The 21,414-nt window shown below is 36.9% G+C and overlaps 2 protein-coding genes across 5 annotated transcripts in view; both read right to left on the reverse strand.

Moving 5' to 3' along the window:
- The window catches only part of LOC107720045 (lethal(2) giant larvae protein homolog 1-like), a 47,854-nt gene extending 41,186 nt beyond the window's left edge, over positions 1 to 6,668 (reverse strand). For 2 of the 4 annotated variants that reach the window (XM_016527631.1, XM_016527634.1), the window contains exons 1-2: positions 5,404 to 5,484; positions 3,945 to 4,042 (exon numbers count right to left, since the gene is read on the reverse strand). In XM_016527631.1, coding sequence (XP_016383117.1) covers positions 3,945 to 4,042; positions 5,404 to 5,484 — 179 coding nt within the window. Of the gene's footprint in view, positions 1 to 3,944; positions 4,043 to 5,403; positions 5,485 to 6,441 lie in introns of those variants that run through there. The other 2 variants (XM_016527632.1, XM_016527633.1) reach the window with 2 other exon arrangements.
- A 1,186-nt stretch (positions 6,669 to 7,854) lies between these two features.
- The window catches only part of LOC107720090 (unconventional myosin-XV-like), a 31,654-nt gene continuing 18,094 nt past the window's right edge, over positions 7,855 to 21,414 (reverse strand). The window contains 30 exon segments of the mRNA XM_016527695.1: positions 7,855 to 7,992; positions 8,167 to 8,307; positions 9,703 to 9,836; positions 9,927 to 10,060; positions 11,102 to 11,235; positions 11,391 to 11,551; positions 12,156 to 12,252; positions 12,349 to 12,426; positions 12,511 to 12,605; positions 12,689 to 12,819; positions 12,915 to 12,997; positions 13,122 to 13,195; positions 13,308 to 13,380; positions 13,963 to 14,035; positions 14,144 to 14,286; positions 14,382 to 14,587; positions 14,855 to 14,929; positions 15,747 to 15,858; positions 15,935 to 16,076; positions 16,225 to 16,343; positions 16,632 to 16,747; positions 16,853 to 16,928; positions 18,824 to 18,883; positions 18,986 to 19,101; positions 19,182 to 19,332; positions 19,472 to 19,562; positions 19,763 to 19,904; positions 19,996 to 20,074; positions 20,486 to 20,550; positions 20,678 to 20,860. Coding sequence (XP_016383181.1) covers positions 7,891 to 7,992; positions 8,167 to 8,307; positions 9,703 to 9,836; positions 9,927 to 10,060; positions 11,102 to 11,235; positions 11,391 to 11,551; positions 12,156 to 12,252; positions 12,349 to 12,426; positions 12,511 to 12,605; positions 12,689 to 12,819; positions 12,915 to 12,997; positions 13,122 to 13,195; positions 13,308 to 13,380; positions 13,963 to 14,035; positions 14,144 to 14,286; positions 14,382 to 14,587; positions 14,855 to 14,929; positions 15,747 to 15,858; positions 15,935 to 16,076; positions 16,225 to 16,343; positions 16,632 to 16,747; positions 16,853 to 16,928; positions 18,824 to 18,883; positions 18,986 to 19,101; positions 19,182 to 19,332; positions 19,472 to 19,562; positions 19,763 to 19,904; positions 19,996 to 20,074; positions 20,486 to 20,550; positions 20,678 to 20,860 — 3,386 coding nt within the window. The 3' untranslated portion in view covers positions 7,855 to 7,890.

Here is a 21,414-nt window from a genome sequence, read left to right on the forward strand (position 1 = left end):
TAGAAAAAGTTGTGTCTGCGCAATTGTGCTGCATTCTGCAAAAAAATTATCTCTATGAAGAATTTCAGTCAGGTTTCAGGCCCCACCATAGCACAGAAACTGCGCTTGTTAAAATTACTTGCGTCAGACCAAGGCTGTATCTCATTGCTAGTTTTACTTGATCTTAGTGCTGCGTTCGACACTATAGATCATGACATACTCATAGATCGATTACAAAACTATACAGGTATTCAAGGGCAGGCTTTAAGACCGTTTAGATCCTACCTGTCCGATAGCTACCATTTTGTTAATTTAAAAGGGGAGTCATCTCAATTATCACCAGTAAAATATGGAGTCAACAAAAGTGCAGAGGAATGTCCTCTTACAGCAGAGGGTGAACTTATGGCACAGCCACATGCATTCTTTAGGTGTGAACCCGGCACTTCCAACAGCTCCTCTGTCCCAGCAGTCTCATTACTTTCCACTTCGCCTTGCTAAAACCCCCACGTCTGTCCTCCTCTTTAGCTTTAAAATATAGTACCCACCCCTGCGCCTCAATTTGTGGTGGCAGCGGAGACACATTTATGATCAGACAGGCTATTACATCGAATGCTCACTAAACTGAGGCCAAGAAACAAAAGGCAACTGTAAACATCCCATTTACAAGCAAGCCTTGAAAAGGTCAGCAAATGTTTCATAAAATAAAAAAAAAAGATAAATATGCTCATAAAAACAATGGCTGGATTTTAAAGTTTGTTCAAAAAGTTCACACTTAATTTCACAACATTTTTCCACCTACCCTGAATTCCATGATTTGGTTAAACAGGAATATCTGCCTTAAAACCTACAAATGGCTTACTAATATCTATCTGATTCTGGACATTCAACTACAATAGGAGAAAGAATATTATCATCCAAAAAACAAGTACACACCTCAGCTTTAGGTACTTTAAAGGAATAGTTCACCTTCACTGCTAGTCCCCACTGACTTCCATAGTATGAAAAAAACACTATGCAAGTCAAAGGGGACCAGCCAATGAGGGTGAACTATCCCTTTAATGGTAGAGTTAATGGCTTTGTCACAGTATAAATGAATCCATCAGAGTTTCTGATAACGGCTTTGCACAGGATGAGCTGGACAAACTCTGATGACAGCACCCTTGTTCAGACGCACTTCAGACTGGGCCGTTCTGGCGTCTGACATCGGGATGACCGGGGCTGAAGAGCTATGCACATCACAGCAATCCAGCCTTTGATGTGCAAACCACACATCTGGAGCTGGAACCGATCCAGATAAAATGGAGCTTATCAAACCACAGCAGCATTCCAGTTTTCTCTAACTAATGAAGAAAGCACTGACAGCTCAATCAAATAACTCCGCAAGAACTGATAAAATACTGGACGACTGTATGCTGGGTTCAATTTATAAGTTGTTCATAAAGATCTTGCTAGTTTTTTCATCCAACAGTATCTGGCTATTGATTCAGCACAAGTTTACGCATGACCCATAGGAAAAGAGTCACTGGGTCTTCCCTTGCACGAAATGAATTTAAGACAGAAGCGCAGTTTGAGGGACATAAGCAGGCTGACATGGAATCAACACACATACAAATCAGCATATTTTCACAGAACTGGAAAGACCTTAATTTCACAATGCAGTACACATCCCCCACCAATTCATGAATGTTAATTACAACAGTTTTTAAATTGTGGTTACTGCAAAGTGTAAGAATAGCTCATGTCAAATTAACAACTTTGTTGGTGGGCATAACTTGTCTTTCCTGTATCATTTTTCTTCACAGGCTGCATGTAAAAACATTTTCAGTGGATCTTGAGAATGATCATAGCTCTCTAGCTGGGTCCTAACATAAAAAGTTTTGGGATCCCCTGGTTTATTAAATATTTTGGCTAATTTGATTATTCTTTAGCATAACTGCACCATGTTTAAATCCATTCCGCAGAACTTTTCACAAAACAAGCTAGCGTGACACCAAGTCATTTAGCTTTCCTCATTAAAAAATAATGAAGAAATGCCCTGAACAGAACTTATAAGTCTCTCAAAGAGAACTCTTAATGACAGAAGAGAGAAATTCGCCAACACTAAACTAATACTATATTCCCAAATGTTATTCAAAGACATCCAAAAAAAATGGAGTCAGACTGGGTAAACCAAACTTTGATCTCTCATCACACCCCCTTCAACACCCAAACAGAGGAAATGCTTTCAAAGCCAAACCTCTCATTACTCAACCTCAGAACAGCTCCTTTATTTACACCGACCAGTCCCTGCCCTCTCTCCATCATGAGTCTTCTTGTCTGATGTACGAGGCATTAGTGGCAGGTTGTCAGATCAGGCCGTCCGCAGCTAGCGCCCCCCACCACCACCCCACCCCCGACTGAGTCAAGGCTGCAGAATGAGCATCTCTCAGCTGGGCTGTGCCTGACACTACCAGCCTCCCAAAGCTCAAAGACCTGTACTGTGCATCACAATCACCATAATATCACTGATCCTGCCTGTATCTCAGCTTCCATCGCAGAAAAAAAAGCAAGCATGACTGTGAAAGAATGTTGGACGTATTCCATGATACTTGGCCTGTCTGACCTGTCCAGTCCAGGAGGACTAGATAATAACAGCTCACCAAAGGAGTCTCCGACCCTTTATTCTGATAGTATCCTCCTAAACATTCCTTCTACCCACTACAGACTCAAACATTCAGGCCTGGACAGTGTCGAGTATAATTATAACAATTTAGAAAAGTTTATTTTCAAAGTACCAAGTTTTAGAGGACTAGCACAACATGTAACGAGTCACACTGTGTACAAACGCAGATGATTCAAGTCTTCAACACAACAGAGCCATACATCCAGAGTAATTAATCAGAATCAGTGAACCATAAACTAGGACATTCACTCACTGCATTGTATCATTGATCTAAATAAAAATGACCAAATCTTTCCCAACATTTTATGAAGGATGTAAAGAGTTTAATATTATAACGCTTAAGAAGTTGGTGTTAATGTAAAATGCCAGTGGTTCTCACAAAAGTTTGGACACACACTATTATACAGACATACAAGTACAAATTGCACCTATATATGAATTTCTTTTAAAACTTGTTTTACTGAATAGTTAAGCATTATGGCTGCAGCTCTCAAAGCCAATTGAGAGAATCACTGTAATCTACACAAACAGTGGCTACTTACAAAATTGATATACATATAAATACATAATTTCTTAAATCTTAATTAACTTTGTTTAATCTTAATTTTTTTGTCAACTTAATTCCCATTCTTTTATTTTCGTTATTTTTTAATGTTTAATGTATTATTATGTTTAATTTATTATTTGAATGGGTAAGATAAACAACAGAGAAGGTGTGTACAAACTTAGGTGTAAATATACCTCTGTTCAAGTGTTTGGGGTCATTAAGGTTTTTTAATGTTTTTGAATGAAGTCCCTTTTGCTCAGCAAGGCTGCATTTATTTGATCAAAAACACAGTAAAAACAGTGACATTGTAAAATATAGCATTACAATTGTATTGTAATAGCATTACAATTTAAAACAACTTTTCTATTTCAATCCATTTTAAAATGTAATTTATTCCTGTGATGCAAAGCTGATTTTTCAGCATCATTACTCCAGTCTTCAGTGTCAGTTGATCCTTCAGAAATCATTCTAATATGCTGAACTGCTGCTCAAATAACATTTCCTATTATTACAACAGTTAAAAACAGTAGTGCTGCTTCTTATTTTTGTGGAAACTGTGATACATTTTTTAAGATTCTTTGCTGAATAGAAAATTCTGCACAGCAATTATTTGAAATCAACCATTTTTTTTTACCAATGTAAAATTCTTTACTTTAACTTTTACTGACCCCAAACATTTGAACAGTAGTGTATATTAACAAAACAATTCAACTACATCATTCGTTCCATTTGAGTAAAGCACTCACAAAAGGATACATTTTGATGGCCCCTGATTTAGTTCCAATGGCCATAAGCTGCAGTTTGGGATCATAGGCCAAAGCACTTGGCTGGTTTGGGAATCCATGTTCAACTGTCTGAGTAAAAAGAAGAGAAGAGGAAATCACACATTCAGAACTTAAACTCACATGTAATGTACATCATATAGACATTTGAAATCCCTCTTTTTCTGCTGAGCTCAAAAAAAAAAGAAACCAATTCATACCTCATTGACCTCTAATGAGCCCTGATGCTACAATTAACAATGCAGTAGATCTATTCAGTGCAGTCTTGGAAGGAAGGGAATTTCCTTGTTTTTACAAAAAAAAATAAATAAATGCAGACCCAGAAATAGCAAGGAAGGAAATCTAGTAGATTTGACAGACAATGTCAAATTCATCTTCAAAGTTATCAAAAGTGCTTTGCAGAAACATGTTTTTGGGCAATTTTAAAAATGTCACCTTAAATCAACACACAAATCTAAGCAGGCTTGAAGTTGGCCGAATGATGCAGATCTCTTTTCACAGGTTGACAAAGTGTGACATGATAAATAACAGGACCTTCCTGTAACATTACACAGTGTCATGATGCTTCATCAGCATGACACACACACACACACACTCCGTTTTCCTAAACCATCAGTGGATAAATCAGCAGCATTTGAGGAATGAACAAAAGCGAGGACTTTAATACTGTAAAACATGCATAATATGGTATCTCTCATTTCCTCCTGTTTTGCTTTACACTGAAGAGGAGGGGTCGAAATGTTTGATTGTGCTGTAATAGTGCCAGAGTTTGGTCATCAGTAAAAAGCCTACAATCAAACTCTTTCTATGTTTTTGGCAAGAGAGCAGTAACATGTTCATTATGATTTAAGAGCAGCCTCATTACAGAGAGCTCTACAAATCCTCACCCTACAACTGCAGGACACGTTCAAGGCTCAATAACAAACAAACAAACAAACAAACAGATTATTAGTCAGTCGATTGTCAGTCGTTCGTAACGGTTAAAGTTACAAACACAAGAAAACTTTGAGGTCACTCACAATAGACAACACGCCCGATCTGATTTAATGAGCTCCATTGATGAAGATAAATATATTACACGCAAAAGCAACACATTTCTCAGTCATTCTCTTGAAACTATAAAAGTGTAACTGTGCACTAACCAAAAGAAAAGCTTGCTATATATAAAGCAATAACTGTTTCAAACAACTTTCATGCGCTTATATTGTCATATCTGGCCATGATAGTTGTAAAACATTGCCATATTAGCAACTGCATGTTAATAAAGAGGAAATTACTGAAATAGAACACGTTCACAATAAATCATTTGTGAATACATTTGCTTGAATTATATGTTCTTTTAATCGATTTCAATGCAACCCGAAACCGCATGCATGCTCGAGAGAGAGACAGAGAGAGAGGAGACCCAACGCTACAGTACATATCCCACATACCTTACTGAATGCAAACAGATCCTGCTTGATTTTCTCACGATGAGGGTCGTTCCCCTGCCGTCTGAACCTGAACTTCATCATCCTGAAGCCGAATCCACAGGTTGACAAAGTGTGACATGATAAATAACAGGACCTTCCTGTAACATTACACAGTGTCATGATGCTTCATCAGCATGACACACACACACACACACACACACTCTGTTTTCCTAAACCATCAGTGGATAAATCAGCAGCATTTGAGGAATGAACAAAAGCGAGGACTTTAATGCTGTAAAACATGCATAATATGGTATCTCTCATTTCCTCCTGTTTTGCTTTACACTGAAGAGGAGGGGTCGAAATGTTTGATTGTGCTGTAATAGTGCCAGAGTTTGGTCATCAGTAAAAAGCCTACAATCAAACTCTTTCTATGTTTTTGGCAAGAGAGCAGTAACATGTTCATTATGATTTAAGAGCAGCCTCATTACAGAGAGCTCTACAAATCCTCACCCTACAACTGCAGGACACGTTCAAGGCTCAATAACAAACAAACAAACAAACATACAGATTATTAGTCAGTCGATTGTCAGTCGTTCGTAACGGTTAAAGTTACAAACACAAGAAAACTTTGAGGTCACTCACAATAGACAACACGCCCGATCTGATTTAATGAGCTCCATTGATGAAGATAAATATATTACACGCAAAAGCAACACATTTCTCAGTCATTCTCTTGAAACTATAAAAGTGTAACTGTGCACTAACCAAAAGAAAAGCTTGCTATATATAAAGCAATAACTGTTTCAAACAACTTTCATGCGCTTATATTGTCATATCTGGCCATGATAGTTGTAAAACATTGCCATATTAGCAACTGCATGTTAATAAAGAGGAAATTACTGAAATAGAACACGTTCACAATAAATCATTTGTGAATACATTTGCTTGAATTATATGTTCTTTTAATCGATTTCAATGCAACCCGAAACCGCATGCATGCTCGAGACAGAGACAGAGAGAGAGGAGACCCAACGCTACAGTACATATCCCACATACCTTACTGAATGCAAACAGATCCTGCTTGATTTTCTCACGATGAGGGTCGTTCCCCTGCCGTCTGAACCTGAACTTCATCATCCTGAAGCCGAATCAGAGAAATATCACAGCCCGCGCCGTCTCAGATTGATATCAATTCCGTTAGGCGTGAATCGGTGCAGAGAAACAATGTGACCCTTCATGCAAGCTCCAGTTTCTTTTGTATCCACTCCTCAAGCCGTGCAAGTTTTCAGCTGTGTGTTTATGCAGTTTGACCACAGGGCAAGTTCACAGGAACCACGTCTTAGGAGAGCCAATCAGAAGCCAAGAATCTGTGACCAATTCACCAAACCACGCCCACGACCAGCGTGCGTGTGGAAAACACGGATCAGGAGTCGGCTGGATTAGTTTTACTTACACGTTTGAATTGCCTGGCAGCAATTCAGTTTCATTGCGTGGAGAAACCAGCCAATCAAATCATGCTATTTTAGTATTATTTATATACTATTCAAGTTTTTATTAATATTTTTAATTAACTTTTATTTTTACGTTTCCTTTTCATTTTAGTTTAATTTTTAATTATATATATATTTTTGTAATTTTTATTATTATTATTGTTATTTTTAAACATTACTATTTAGGTTTAAATTATTTTTATAAGTTTTAGTTTTATTTCACTTTTTAATGTTGTTATTTATTTATTCCCAGTTAGCAATTTTAGTGCTTTAGCATAAACTTATTTCTGTTAGCTGCCCACGCAACATTTAAAATGTTTGTTAAGATTTTCATGTAATATTTATATTTATATTTTTTTATTTTATTGAATTTTATTGTTTTGTATTGAATTTTAATTTATTTCAATTAACAAAAATGTGGTTAATAGTTTTAGTTTTATTTAAAAATAATAATGCTGATCATAACTTTTGGTCACATGAATTAATTTGCTTTTTTTTTTACAAACATTAGTTAATATTATTCAATGTATTAACAATGTTTCATGATTCCTCAAACTGTGCATCTAATGTAAATAAATAATACACATTTGGGGAAAACACAGGTCAGTTGTGATTTATTATTATTATTATTATTTAGAATAAAGACTTCATATTAAACCTGCATTCGTTGTGCATATATTTTGTTTCCCATTCACATCCACATGACACAAACAATATATAAATATTTAAAACATGTAAAAAATGTCTTAAGTAGTGCAAATCAGTATTTAAGAGAAGAACTTCACATGTCCAGAACTAGAGGTAGTGCTATACTGTTTTAAATTATGGGCCCATATGTTCAATCTAATGGAATGCATGCAAAATTATTGTGAATAACAAGCCAATCCTGGAACTTGGTTTTGAAATTGTAAACAGACATATTGCACTATCAACAATGACAGGTAGCTTTCGACGTGTAGAAGTTTAATAGTGTCTGATTGCAATTATTGCCATAAAAGTAATAATAGAAAGGGTGCTAGAGCAGAGTGATTTCACTGGGCGGCAGAGTAAGTCTCTTCTCTCGTACTGACAGCAGGTTCTCCATATGCGTGGCGATAACACGGCACAGCTCAAGACTCTGTAAAGTCAAACGCACAGGAATAAGCTCCGCCCACACAGGCCCAGTGAAAATTACCAACTCAGATTAACAACACACTTTAAAAGGGCATTAAAATTACCAGACATTACACAATTAGATTATGTATATGATATTTGCAATCATATATTCCTTCATTTAGTCCAAAGTCCATACCTGGTCCAGCTGTAACTGTGTAATGCGTTGAGACATTAGGTCACCCAGCATTATCTCCACATACGGGTAACTGGAGCCAGCTGTGGGCCTCTGTGTACGGGTGGACTGGACCTCCTTCAGCGGAAACTTCACCATCGGCTCCTGAAGAACATTGAAAACAGCTGTAAAGTCTATATGTGACCATGTTGTATAATATCATAGAAGGAAATGCAGATCAATTTGCAAATCTTTTCAAATATACAGTATAATGGACACGTTAGCAGTGTCAAAGCAGACTGCATATCTAATCACTGAATAATTGCATACTTTTATTTGTATAAATTAAACAACAAAAAACTTCTAACCTCGTCATTTAAGTCTGTATCTAGCACAAACATATAATAATAATAATAATAATGTAGATAATAATAAATGTTTCTAAAGCAACAAATCAGCATATTAAAATGATTTGTGAAGGATCATGTGACGTTTAAGATCGGAGTAATGATGCTGAAAATTCAGCTTTGACATTATAGGAATAAATTACTTTTATTATTTAAATAATATCTCACAATATTACTGTTTTACTGTATTTTGTATCAAATAAATGCAGCCTTGATGAGCCTTACTCACCCTCATGGCATTTCAAACATATGACTTTCTAAATTGTGACAGAATTGTAATTTTTTGGTCAGCTACTATTTAAAGGGGTCATATGATGCGATTTCAATTTTTCCTTTCTCTTTAGAGTGTTACAAGCTCTTGGTGCATAAAGAAGATCTGTAAAGTTGCAAAGACTAAAGTCTCAAATCCAAAGAGATATTCTTTATAAAAGTTAAGAGTTAACCACGCCTACCTAAAACGGCTCATTCTAACACGCCCCCACATATCTACATCACGATGTGGGAAGATTTGCATAACGCCACCCAAATGTTCACGCAAAGAAAGAAGGCATAACTTTTATTCTCACTGTAGTATTGTTGACGCTGCAGCCATGTCCTGAAGACGCTGTGTGCTTCATTGTGAAAGCGAAACTACGCAACGCGTAAAATGACAGTATAAGTCATTATCATCAGTAATTATGTCCCCACTGGATGCAACAAATGCCTCGTTTGTAATGGGTTTTAATGTTTTTGTCTCGCCGCTCCGGCCAGACACGGCATCAATAATATGGTGAGGGGCGTAACATTTTTGTCACCCGCTTGAGGTATTCGGCCAATCACAATGCACTGGATAGCTGGCCAATCAGAGCACACCTCGCTTTTCAGACCGATGAGCTTTGTAAAAATCGACGCGTTTCAGAAAGGCGGGGCGTAGAGGAGAAACAATAATGTACAGTATGTGGAAAATAATGTGTTTTTTTTTACTTTAAACCGCATAAACACATTTCATTACACCAAATACACAAAATAATGTTCTTTTTAGCAGCATCATATGACCCCTTTAAAAATATGCTGCAGTTTTAGAAATACAGCCTAAAAAGACTAGCAAAAAAGTCCTGAGTTTATTTTTACACAGGCTTTTAGTAAGCATTGGAAATAAAGGGGTTACGCTTACATGAGTATCTTTTCTTAGAAAGTTCAGACCATTTTGATTGACAGCCAGTATGCATGGGGTGTCGATAGCACTATTACTGCTGCTCTGTATGTAGAAGAATGACGAGCCAAACGTGGGATAAGCACTCACAAGCCCTGAAACAGAAACACAAGCACAGCAATCAGTGTTTTAAATAAAAGGCTGTGCGCCTTCACATTGGCTGTTCTCCTAAGTCAACACCTCACCCAGAAATTGTGCTTTGGCCTGATGAGGAGTGAGGGCCTGCACCTGCTGCATGTGCTGGGTCACCATGTTTAACCATTGCTGGTGCCGCTGGAGACTGAAGAGCTGGGTGGGAATATACTCCTGAACCTCATGGCTGATGGCAGAGAACAAGAGAGTGTTAGTCTATGGTAGAGGTAACTTATATTACCTCAGGGACACAAGCCAGGTGCTGTTCTTCATCAGGGGCCAACTGAACAGTCACAACAAACACAACACAGTGTTTTTACAACTGGGAATTTTACCTATATACAATTATTGGCACAGTAATTAATATGAGGACAGATCTCATTTCTCCCTCATTCCTAGTAATGATCCCTGGGATTATATTTCCCTGCAAGTTTCTGCTTGAAGAAAATAGCAAATAGCAGTCTCATTAGGAGACCAGAATGATGGCAACCAGGCTTGATATATATCACTCGCTACTTTTCAAAGTCTGGGGTTGAGAAGATCTTTTAATGTTTTTGAAAGAAGTCTCTTATACTTAATAAGGCTGCAATTATTTGATCAAAAATACATTAATAATGTAACATTGTAAAATATTATTACAATTTAAAATGACTGCCTTCTGTTTTAATATATGTTAAAATGTAATTTATTCCTGTAATGTTAAAGCCGAATTTTCAGCATCATTACTCCAGTCTTCAGTGTCACATGATCCTTCAGAACTCATTCTAATATGCTGATTTGCTGCTCAAACATTTCTTATTATTATCGACGTTGAAAACAGTTGTGCTGCTGAATATTAGTATTTCTGAGGATACCACATTTTTTCAGGATTCTCTGATAAACAGAAAGTTAAAAAGAACAGTATTTATTTGAAACATTTGAAACTTTTGTAACATTATAAATGTCTTTACTTTCAATTGATCAATTTAATGCTTCCTTGATGAATAAAAGTGTTAAATTCTTCTTCTTTTTTTTTAAATCTTACAGACCCCCAAACTTTTGAAAGGTATATTATAATAATAATTTAAATATGTATAAGGACTAAAATTCATAGTAATCAATTCACACATATGAAGTCCAATTGTTATTTGATTCAGTGGAGTAAATGTGACATTTTTTAAGCTTTTCATTGATACATAACATCTGCTTGATAAATTCAGTATGATGTCAGTCAGATTAATTGCATTACAAGGTGGGCAGGTAGATCAAGTCCTTGGCACGATGTTGAAGAGCTGCCAGTTTTGACACTTGCTGAAGCTGCTGCTCACTGGCTTTACCCTGTGGGACAACATTGAGCAGCCCTTTCAAGTAGTCAGGGGACACCTGTAAAATGTGAATGAAGTTCAGATTAGTAGACTGAACAGAGAAAACTTAGTTCAAAACGAGAACAAATGCCTCAGATCTTTATAACTTGTGCAATAAGCAGCACAATACATGAAAGGAATGTCTGGGAAATTGAATCAGTCTGGCTGATGTACCTGATTGTAATGCATAGTGACTCCGAGCTCACTGTCAAACTTTAGTGGCTGCGTCCAGATCACTCTTCGAAACCACAGACTGTAGTTGCTATCAACATGCTCAGCTTCTGTAGCAACATCCAAGATGTACTCCCTTTTGTTTAGAGGGCGGACATTCTGACCTGGAGAAAGAGTGACAACACATGAGAATACTGCTTTCAATCCTTGTATCACTTGGATCATCTTAAAGCAATAGTTCACCCAAAAATGAAAATTTGCTGAAATTCGCTCAGGCCATTCAAGATGTAGATGAGTTTGTTTCTTCATCAGAACAGATTTGGAGAAATAAAGCATTACATCACTTGCTCACCAATGGATCCTCTGCAGTTAATGGGTGCCGTCAAAATAAGCGTCCAAACAGTTGATAAAAACTTTTCACTTCACAAGACATTCATTTATGGAGTGGTGTGGATTACTTGTGGATTATTGTGATGTTTTTTATCAGCTGTTTGGACTCTCATTCTGATGGCAACCATTCACTGCAGAGGATCCATTGGTGAGCAAGTGACGTAATGTAAAATTTCTCCATATCTGTTCCTATGAAGAAACAAATGAATCTTACATCTTGGATGGCCTGAAGGTGAGTACATTTTCATCTTTGGGTGAACTATTCTTTTACATTAAAATGACCCTTTCCTTTCCTGAGATAAGTGAACTTCCATATCAGCTACTACAAACAATCTGATATTAGATTTTGATTTAGCATTTTCCTTTTTGTCATCTCACCTCTGTTTGTGACCACAAATACAGCATACTCATCCAAGGCCTCAAGTTTATGCAGACCCATCTCATAGCACAGCTCTTCAATGGCATCCAAAGACACCTCCAATGTAACAAAAGTGAATTAGAATCACATTGTTCCTACTAAATTAATTACATGGTTGATCAAGTTGAAATAAATATCATAGAGTCAACATACTGAGCAGGTTTTGATCTTTAGGTGGCGTTCAATTCCACCAGGAAGAAGAAACAACTGCCGTTTGGAACTCCTTCCAGCCTTGAAAATGTTGGATTGTGCATGATTAAGCAGAAACAGCTGAAAATGTCACTAAAATTAGCATTAAAATTTGTTGCAACTAACCAGCATAGCTTTCAATTCCATCCCATTAGGATGTTCAGCGCGTCCACCATATTGAAACGTCTTCCTTAGGTTCTGCTCACAAGACTTGGCAATTCCTGTCAATATATCATGTTTGTGTAATCATCAGTCAGTATTCATTCATGTGTAGCTGTAACTTGTACTTAAAACAGCAGTATACCCTGAAAGTGCACCCCTGGACTTGCACAGACGTCTTGGAGGTACTTCAGCAGGTAAGGTTTGAGTGCCTCTGAACACTTGTAGTACGCAGTGAGGATGTACAGCAGCCTCCAGCCCCTCTGACAACTCTCCCTGTGAAATACAGAAAAGATCATTTTATGACTCTGCCTGGCACATTAAAATGAGCCCTCCATGGTTTTTTCATTCAGAAAGAAGCAGACTCATACGTCTTGGAGCTGGTGTTCCCACTGATCTGCTTGAGGACTTGGCAGTACGCTTCATCTCTCATTAGTCCATACTCGCCACTCAGCTGCAACATAGATTATTCATATTGCATATTGCAGTGGCATTGAAAACATTTAGCACATTCCTGTCTGGTTATCTTAATAATACATGACGGGCATTCTTGTTGCGCTATTTGAAGAGCTGCATACCCTTAGGATGGTGCTGATGACCTCCTGCTCAGTCTGGCCTTTCATAGGGTAGTCTCCCATAAACTTCATTATAGCTGCGAGATAAGAATTGTTTAAGTTGAATTACATAGTAAACATTACATTTTTATAGATGACAGTATAAAAAAATGTGTCTCTTAATAAGTTCACATTGAACATTCTGCTTACCAAGAAAAATATCTGCAGCTACTTTGTTCATGTTTTCATCAGTGAACTCGATTAGGGACTCTTGAATTGGAGACTACATAACCAAAGCAAAAATCAATCAGAATATGTATCAGAAATATTGAAACTTTTAAGGTCTTGCTTCATGGTCTCAAACTTATAGGAATAGTTCACCAAAAAAAATTACAATTTTGTCATCATTTACTCACTCTCCTGTAATTCCAAACCAATCTTTTTTCAATAGTAGTAGTAGTAGTAATAATAATAATAATAATAATATAAAAGGTGTTCAAATATGATATCATAATAATCCAAATAATATGACATCAGTTCAAAATTTAAGCCATTATTCACTGAAAGAAAAAACATTATATTCACCCTAGATCTCCAATGTACAATTCATGAATGACTCATTCTTTGAGATGGTTCTTTTCAACTGAATTATCCAATTTTAGTAAATAACAACTTAAAATTCAATTTGTTCCTCTCACAAAGCTCTCATATGACTTCAGTAGACTTGGAATATAGTGCACAAGATGTATGGACTACTTTAATGCCCCTCCCCCCTCCCCCTCCATTCATTATAAAGTAAATATATTTTAAATTAACTATGCTTTTCAACATGTTTAAAAGTGATAGTATGGCATGCATTCTATACCTTGGAAAATTTCACCATTTCTGATGGCTCCCTAGATTCCTTTGTTTTCTTTGACTTTTTCTTATATGAATCACTGCAAAATATAAGCATGTCAATGTTTCATTACACATTTTCTTTTAATTCAACTATGTAACTGTGAGAACCTGAGCTCACAATTTCCCTTATGATGTAATCAACTGACCCATTTTTTCTCTGGGCCCCTCTGAAATATTTCTTTGCAAATTCCACCATGTTGTATTGGCTGTCTTGCAAGATTCTCTCATCGATGTCCATATCAGTGCTGTCTGTGTAGGCCTCCGCATACTCACTGACAGGAGACGCCACCTAGAGGTGAAATGCAGCAACACAGTGGCACTCAGAAGGATCTATGGTACATGTAAATCCGAATTTCAGACTACATGCCTGTTAAACACATATACCTCAATTGACCGGTCGAGTTCATGGGCTGCGGCAGCAGACCCTACAGCCACAGCCACAGCTGCTGATGCGGCCACGCGACCCTGCTTATTCTTGGGTTCCTCTTTCTTGTCCACAGGAATGTTAATAAAGTCAGGAGCAGCCACTGGCTGAACAAACTCCACAGGAAAAACCCCAGATCGCCCATGAATGGCCCCAAACTTCCAGCCTTAGTACGATACAACACATGGTGTGTGAAAGTGTGTGTGTGACAGCAGAATGACATTTTAAGAGTAGACTGAAGTGCCTGAATAAAAAGCAGCAGGGAAACCATCATGCTTAAGGAAGGAAGACAGGTTTTATACATGCAACTAGGGATACTGAATTTCAGATATGTCTGCACACCAGCAACTCAACTGCAATGATACTGCTAAGTGCAGCACTATAAAACAGCACATCAAGACACACTCCATGCAGGTGTCCACACACGACCCACCAAAATCAGGTGTGTCTCTTTTTAATTCCTCCAGGAGAATCACCTTCTTTTTCACTATGCAACCATAACACTGGCCTGTGAAACAGCCACAGAGCTTAGATGAACAAGTTATTGTGCCTTTTATAACATCTTTTGCATCCTCAGTATACTCTCTGTCTATATTATATCAATGCACTACCATTGAAAAGTTTCTTTTGTTTTTTTGATGCAAGGATGCATCAAATTGACCAAAAGTCACAGTAAAGACATGTATGATGTTACAAAAGATTTCTATTCAAAAAAATGCTGTTCTTTTGAACTTTCTATTCATCAAAGAATCCTGAATAAAATATTTTATGCAGCATAATAGTTTTTACAATTATGATAATAATGAGAAATATTTCTTGAGCAGCAAATTAGCATATTACAATGATTTCTGAAGGATCACAGGAATAAATTACATTTTAAATTGTGACCCTGGACAACAAAACCAGTCATAAGGGTCAATATTTTTGAGACTGAGATTTATACATTATCTGAAAGCTGACTAAATAAGCTTTCCATTGATGTATGGTTTGTTAGGATAGGACAATATCTGGCCGATATACAACTATTTGAAAATCTGGAATCTGAGGGTGCAAAAAAAATCTAAATATTGAGAAAATCGCCTTTAAAGTTGTCCAAATTAAGTCCTTAGCAATGCATATTACTAATCAAAAATTACGTTTTGATATATACTACAAATATACCCCAGCGACTTAAGACAATTATTGTGGTCTTGTGGTCCAGGGTCACAAATGTATTAAAAATAGAAAACATTTATTTTTAAAAGACTTATATAGGCTCTTTTTCCCTTCAATGTGAAGAGTAAAGTCAGGTCTTCATGACCACTTTTGGTTTAAAGCAGTCTCACCTGCATCTAGGCCTTCCATTTTCTGCAAGCGTATGATGTCTCCCTTGTGGAAACTCAACAGCGTTCTGTCATCTGTAATGTAATTACGCACAGCAACGACATAGTCTGAGTCCTAAAGCGAGAGAGAGCACAATTAACGCACAGCGTCACATCATCTCCGAAGCAAACCAATGTGTGTGAGAACGGACCTTTTTCAGCTCTGTGATAAAGTAGTCAATCATGGTTTTGACCTGAGGAGCTTTGGCAGAGAACAGAATCAGTTTCTCATTGGTGAGGTTGAACTCCAGCATGTTTTTGGAAGGAATGGTGACGAACATGATGTCTGTGTAGCTGTAAGACGTTAACAATGATCACAATACATCCACAACTAAGAATATTCATGGTGTGATGGCAGTGTCATTAATTGTGTCATTAAAAATACAATTTAATTAAAAACAATGATTAAAATACAGACATTAAAAGTCTCAGTAACTGGTACCTGTAGGGTCGCAGAACTCTGAAGTAGTCTGGGGCTACCGCACTGCTCCTGACCATTTTCACAAGCTTGATCCCTCTATGAGATACAGACAGCACCTGGACCCCTGTGCCAACACTGCCCTGTTCAGGAGGAATGTGACCTCAGTTTGGTCTAAATAGCATTATGATGCAGCAAATGCCTGCTTAAAACATCAGAATACAGTATGATGTGTTTTGGATGCTGCTGACATGCAAGACAACACCAGACTAGCTTCACCAGAACCATGCTTAATACGTAATTTCACTATTTACATATTGTGAACAGTGTGCTATGCTGGGCCACCCGCTAAACCAACTCTGACCAACATAAACCAGCCAGGACCAGCTCTGAAATTCATGCTGGTCTACGTTGGTCTAAAGATTCCTTACAGATGCTGGGAAGAGGCGTGAGAAGTAGATCTCCCAGGTGTCTCTTGCAGCAACAACAATCTTCTTCTTCACATTCTCATCCTGGATTGTGGCATTCATGTCAATGTTGTGCTCCGCTGTCACAATACAGAAGACAACATTTTCCTCTCCATTAGCAGTGTTCATGTATTACATGAGATAAATGTGGATCTAAGAGAACTAATCAACAAAAAAAATCATACCAAAAAGGGATTTCATCTTCTGCCTTTCTTCTGTTGTAATGCGAATGCAAGCCTCTGAGAATGTGTCATGGACAATCTGAGATGAAAGTTTATTTGTAATTATAGTTGATAAAAGTACAACCAACCACAAATACCTTTACATAGACTACCGAAATAAATTTGAAAGAAATTAATACTTTTATTCAGCAAGTAAATTGATCAAAAATGACAGTAGAGTCAAAGCTCAAATAAATGCTGTTTTTTAAACTTTCTATTCACCAAAAAAAAAATCTTGAAAAATGTATCACAGTTTCCACAAAAATATTAAGCAGCATAACTTTTTTCAGCATTGATAATGTTTCTTAAGCATCAAATCAGCACATTAGAATTATTTCTGAAGGATCATTTGACACTCAAGACTGGAGTAATGATGCTGAAAATTCAGTTTTGCATCACAGGAATAAATTACATTTTAAAATATATTAAAGTAGAAAACATTTAAAATTGTAATATAAATTCACACTATTTCTGTTTTAAGTGTATTTTTGAGCAGTGCAGACTTGCTGAGCATTATGCTTATTATGATTACATTTACATTTAGTCATTTTGCAGACGCTTGTATCCAAAGCGACTTACAATTGGGGAATACATAAAGCGATTCTTCTTAAAGAGGCAAACAGACACAGGAAGTGCTTGTAATACCAAGTTTTAGGCATTGTTCAAATAAGTACAAAGATTTCTATTTCAAATATATGCTGTTCTTTTTAACTTTCTATTCAGAATCCTGAACATGAATGTATCATGGTTTCCATAAGAAAGGTTTCTTGAGCAGAATCAGCATATTAGAATGATTTCTGAAGGATCGTGTGAAACTGAAGACCCTAGGAGACCCTATTTTCAGGAGTAATGGCTCCTGAAAATTCAGTTTTACCATCACAGGAAAAAATTCGATTTTAAAATATAATCAAATAGAAAATAGTTACTTTAAATTGCAATATTATTTCACAATATTATTGTTTTTACTGTAGTTTTTTATTCAATAAATGCAGCCTTGGTGAGCATAAGAATATAAATCTTAAAGACCTCAAACTTGGTGCATGTGGGAATTTAAAGTGCTTATATGACTTCTATATATGCCATTCTAATCTAATCAAAGAGTTCTCTTGATATCTAATGATTTATCGACTATATTGTAATCAGTGCTCAGAGATACTCACAGGGCTGTACTGGCTGGAGCGGGGAGCTGGCACTGAATTATACATCTGCTGCTGGAGGGCCATGGCTTGCATTGTCATCTGCTGAGCCTGTGGTACATCACATTAGCACAGTATTCAAACACATTTAGCATTTAACTGCAAGTTTAAGTCATGCTGTATGTGCTCACCAATATAATCGCTTGCTGGTTGATGATGGCTTGCTGCTGCTGTGCTAAGACAGCCGGATCTACACCTTTAGAGATAAAGCAGATATACTCTAATAACTGTGATTAGAACACACAGAAATAAACAGTGCTGTCTTACACGAATGATCCCAGAGAATAAATCAGCGGAAAGCGTCATTTATGCCTTCTTAAAGAGGCAAACAGACACAGGAAGTGCTTGTAATACCAAGTTTTAGGCATTGTTCAAATAAGTACAAGCTAGAAAAGGGAAGGAATAAATAAAGAGAAATAATTTGTTTTATTTATTTTTTTATGTCCATAAAGTGGCTTTTGTTATTTTATTCTGGAATTATTGTTATTTTATTATTTATTATTGAATTATAAATAGATTATTGATTGTTGTAAGACAAATAAAGAGCACTATTCCATAAATGTATGCCTCATGTTTTATCCACACTTCATCCGCCAAAACAAATAGTTACACATTAACCTATTATTTAATTTTTAGAAACTATTAATGTTAACACTAAAATTACAAGATTAAGATTATCAATTGATAGCCCTAATACCAAAGTGAACTGAAAACAAAAACAAACAAAAAAATATCAAACCTGCTTGAACAAGAGGTCTAGCATCAGCGGGTGGTTGAAGCTGTCTTTCGGATAAAAAACCTAAAAACAGATGACACAAATTGAATGTTTCATAAAGACTTCCATATTTTAGAGCAAAGGCCCTGTGTCCCATTGACCCATCACAACACAAATAACACTAGCCTCTTTCCTCAGGTAGATCTTCCATGGTACATTGGTGTAGGTGTAGTGCTCTTCACTGCTCCTCTTGTGCAGCTGAGTCTGAAGATTCTCCTCTTCTACTGGAAGTTCTCTAGATACTGTAATGCAACACAATAGCCTTGCTAAAATGACTTCTATATTGAACTGAAATTAAATTACATAGATGATCGGAGTTTACCAGGTGCAGCGGCCGGGAATCTCTGACTAACAGCTGGCACAGGAGGTGATCGCTTCATCTTTATGCTTTTTGCTGGTTTCAGTGCCTCTCCATCATAATCATACTCCTTTGCAGATGACGAGGGAGAGGCTGGAGTGTAGGTTTTCTTTCGCTAGTTGTGTGGGACACCAATATACTAAGCATTAACTGCAATGATAATACTAAAGCCTACTAGTAATACTTTACATCATTTTAACTCGTATGACTTTATCACTGTCAGTTTATCTGTGAATAAACGATGACTGATCTACCTGTGGAGATGGAGCACTCATCTGGTCCTTAAGAATCATCATAGCTTCATCATGGGGGTCTGGTTTCTTCAAAAACACTTTAGCTTCCCTCCTGCATTGAAGTCCAGCACATTTAGAGCTTTGGTCTTTGTTCTGTTCTAATTTAAAGATCTCTTTTGTTTAATATTTTATCAATGTTTTGTTGCAAGGTCAAGGAGAACATTGGTTAGCTGTGTATCAGTTTTCAGTTCAGGTCATTCATTATTAAAGATGTGGAACTGGCTTTTGGATCTAAAAATGTTCATTTCTCACCTGGGAATCTCTGTTGGTTTTACAGGGTTTGTCTGGTACTGCTTGATAATGTCTTTGATGTTGTGACTTGGCTCTAAATGTTCAGAGTTTGAGATAGTGGCTCGCACCATATCTCCCGCTGGTGGATCCCTTCTAGTTGGGCCTTTGGAAACATATCAACAGAATAATGAAATAGTCATTTTAATGAGTAAAATTAAGAATGAAGGTGTATATAGATTGATGTAATGACATACTGTACTGTCGCTGTGAAGATTTCTGTGGTGGAGAAGCAGGGGTTGGTTTGTAGGAAACAGGTCCAGTTTCTTGTTTGGTCTTAATGATTAAAAATTATGACAACAGCTTATGAATTTATTAACTGTCCATCAGTATGTTCAAACATATACTGTACATATATATACAGTGGGTACGGAAAGTATTCAGACCCCCTTAAATTTTTCACTCTTTGTTATATTGCAGCCATTTGCTAAAATCATTTAAGTTAATTTTTTTTCCTCATTAATGTACACACAGCACCCCATATTGACAGAAAGAAACAGAATTGTTGACATCTTTGCAGATTTATTAAAAAAGAAAAACTGAAAAATGCTCAGTATTTAGTAGAAGCACCCATTTGATCTAAGGCTTGCATTGTCATCTGCTGAGCCTGTGGTACATCACATTAGCACAGTATTCAAACACATTTAGCATTTAACTGCAAGTTTAAGTCATGCTGTATGTGCTCACCAATATAATCGCTTGCTGGTTGATGATGGCTTGCTGCTGCTGTGCTAAGACAGCCGGATCTACACCTTTAGAGATAAAGCAGATATACTCTAATAACTGTGATTAGAACACACAGAAATAAACAGTGCTGTCTTACACGAATGATCCCAGAGAATAAATCAGCGGAAAGCGTCATTTATGCAGCATTCATACCTGACATATCAGGCATTGGTGGCACATTAGGCATAGCTGGCAAAGGTGGCATAGAAGGCATAGCTGGCATTGGGGGTACTGAAGGTACGGCAGTAGGGGCGTATGCATGAGGCACAGAAGACATAGCTGGCATAGGTATAGGTGGCATCATTGTTCCTCCCATTACAGGTAGAACTGGCACCGCTGAGGACAGTAAATATGGCTAAGGATCAGTAAGCATTGACCCCTTTAACATGTCTTAATCAAACGATTTAATGCAAGGATTGGCTAGGCTAGGAGTTTGAGGTCAGACGAAACCCAATTAGTTGTGCTGACCCCCTATATAAAATAAACATGAACAATACTGCTGAAAGTGAAATAAACACCTTGCAGCATATGTTGTTCATTAACAGGATGGAGGTGCTAAAAATATTCTAATTTTTACTATTTCAAAAGGTGTTTTTTCAAGTCAAGAAAAGTTTTAAACAGTCTAATTAAATTAAGTTGCACAAATTAGGTCAATATTATATGTATATTCACACAAAATAAAATCAAAACAGACTGTAAACCATATATATATATATATATATATAGTATACATATATTAGGGATGCACTGAAATTTCGGGAAAAAAAGTCCGCTCAAATAACGCACCGACAGGAAATTTCTATGTAGTATATTTGCTCCTGTTTGCAATAGTGCTAGTGTGCTGTAACATGGCAACGCTGGTAAAATGACGCTACCCTCTCGTTCACTGA

Source organism: Sinocyclocheilus rhinocerous, unplaced genomic scaffold (genome assembly GCF_001515625.1).
Source record: "Sinocyclocheilus rhinocerous isolate Xijiao unplaced genomic scaffold, SAMN03320098_v1.1 scaffold273, whole genome shotgun sequence".
In the NCBI taxonomy this organism is placed as follows: Eukaryota; Metazoa; Chordata; class Actinopteri; order Cypriniformes; family Cyprinidae; genus Sinocyclocheilus; species Sinocyclocheilus rhinocerous.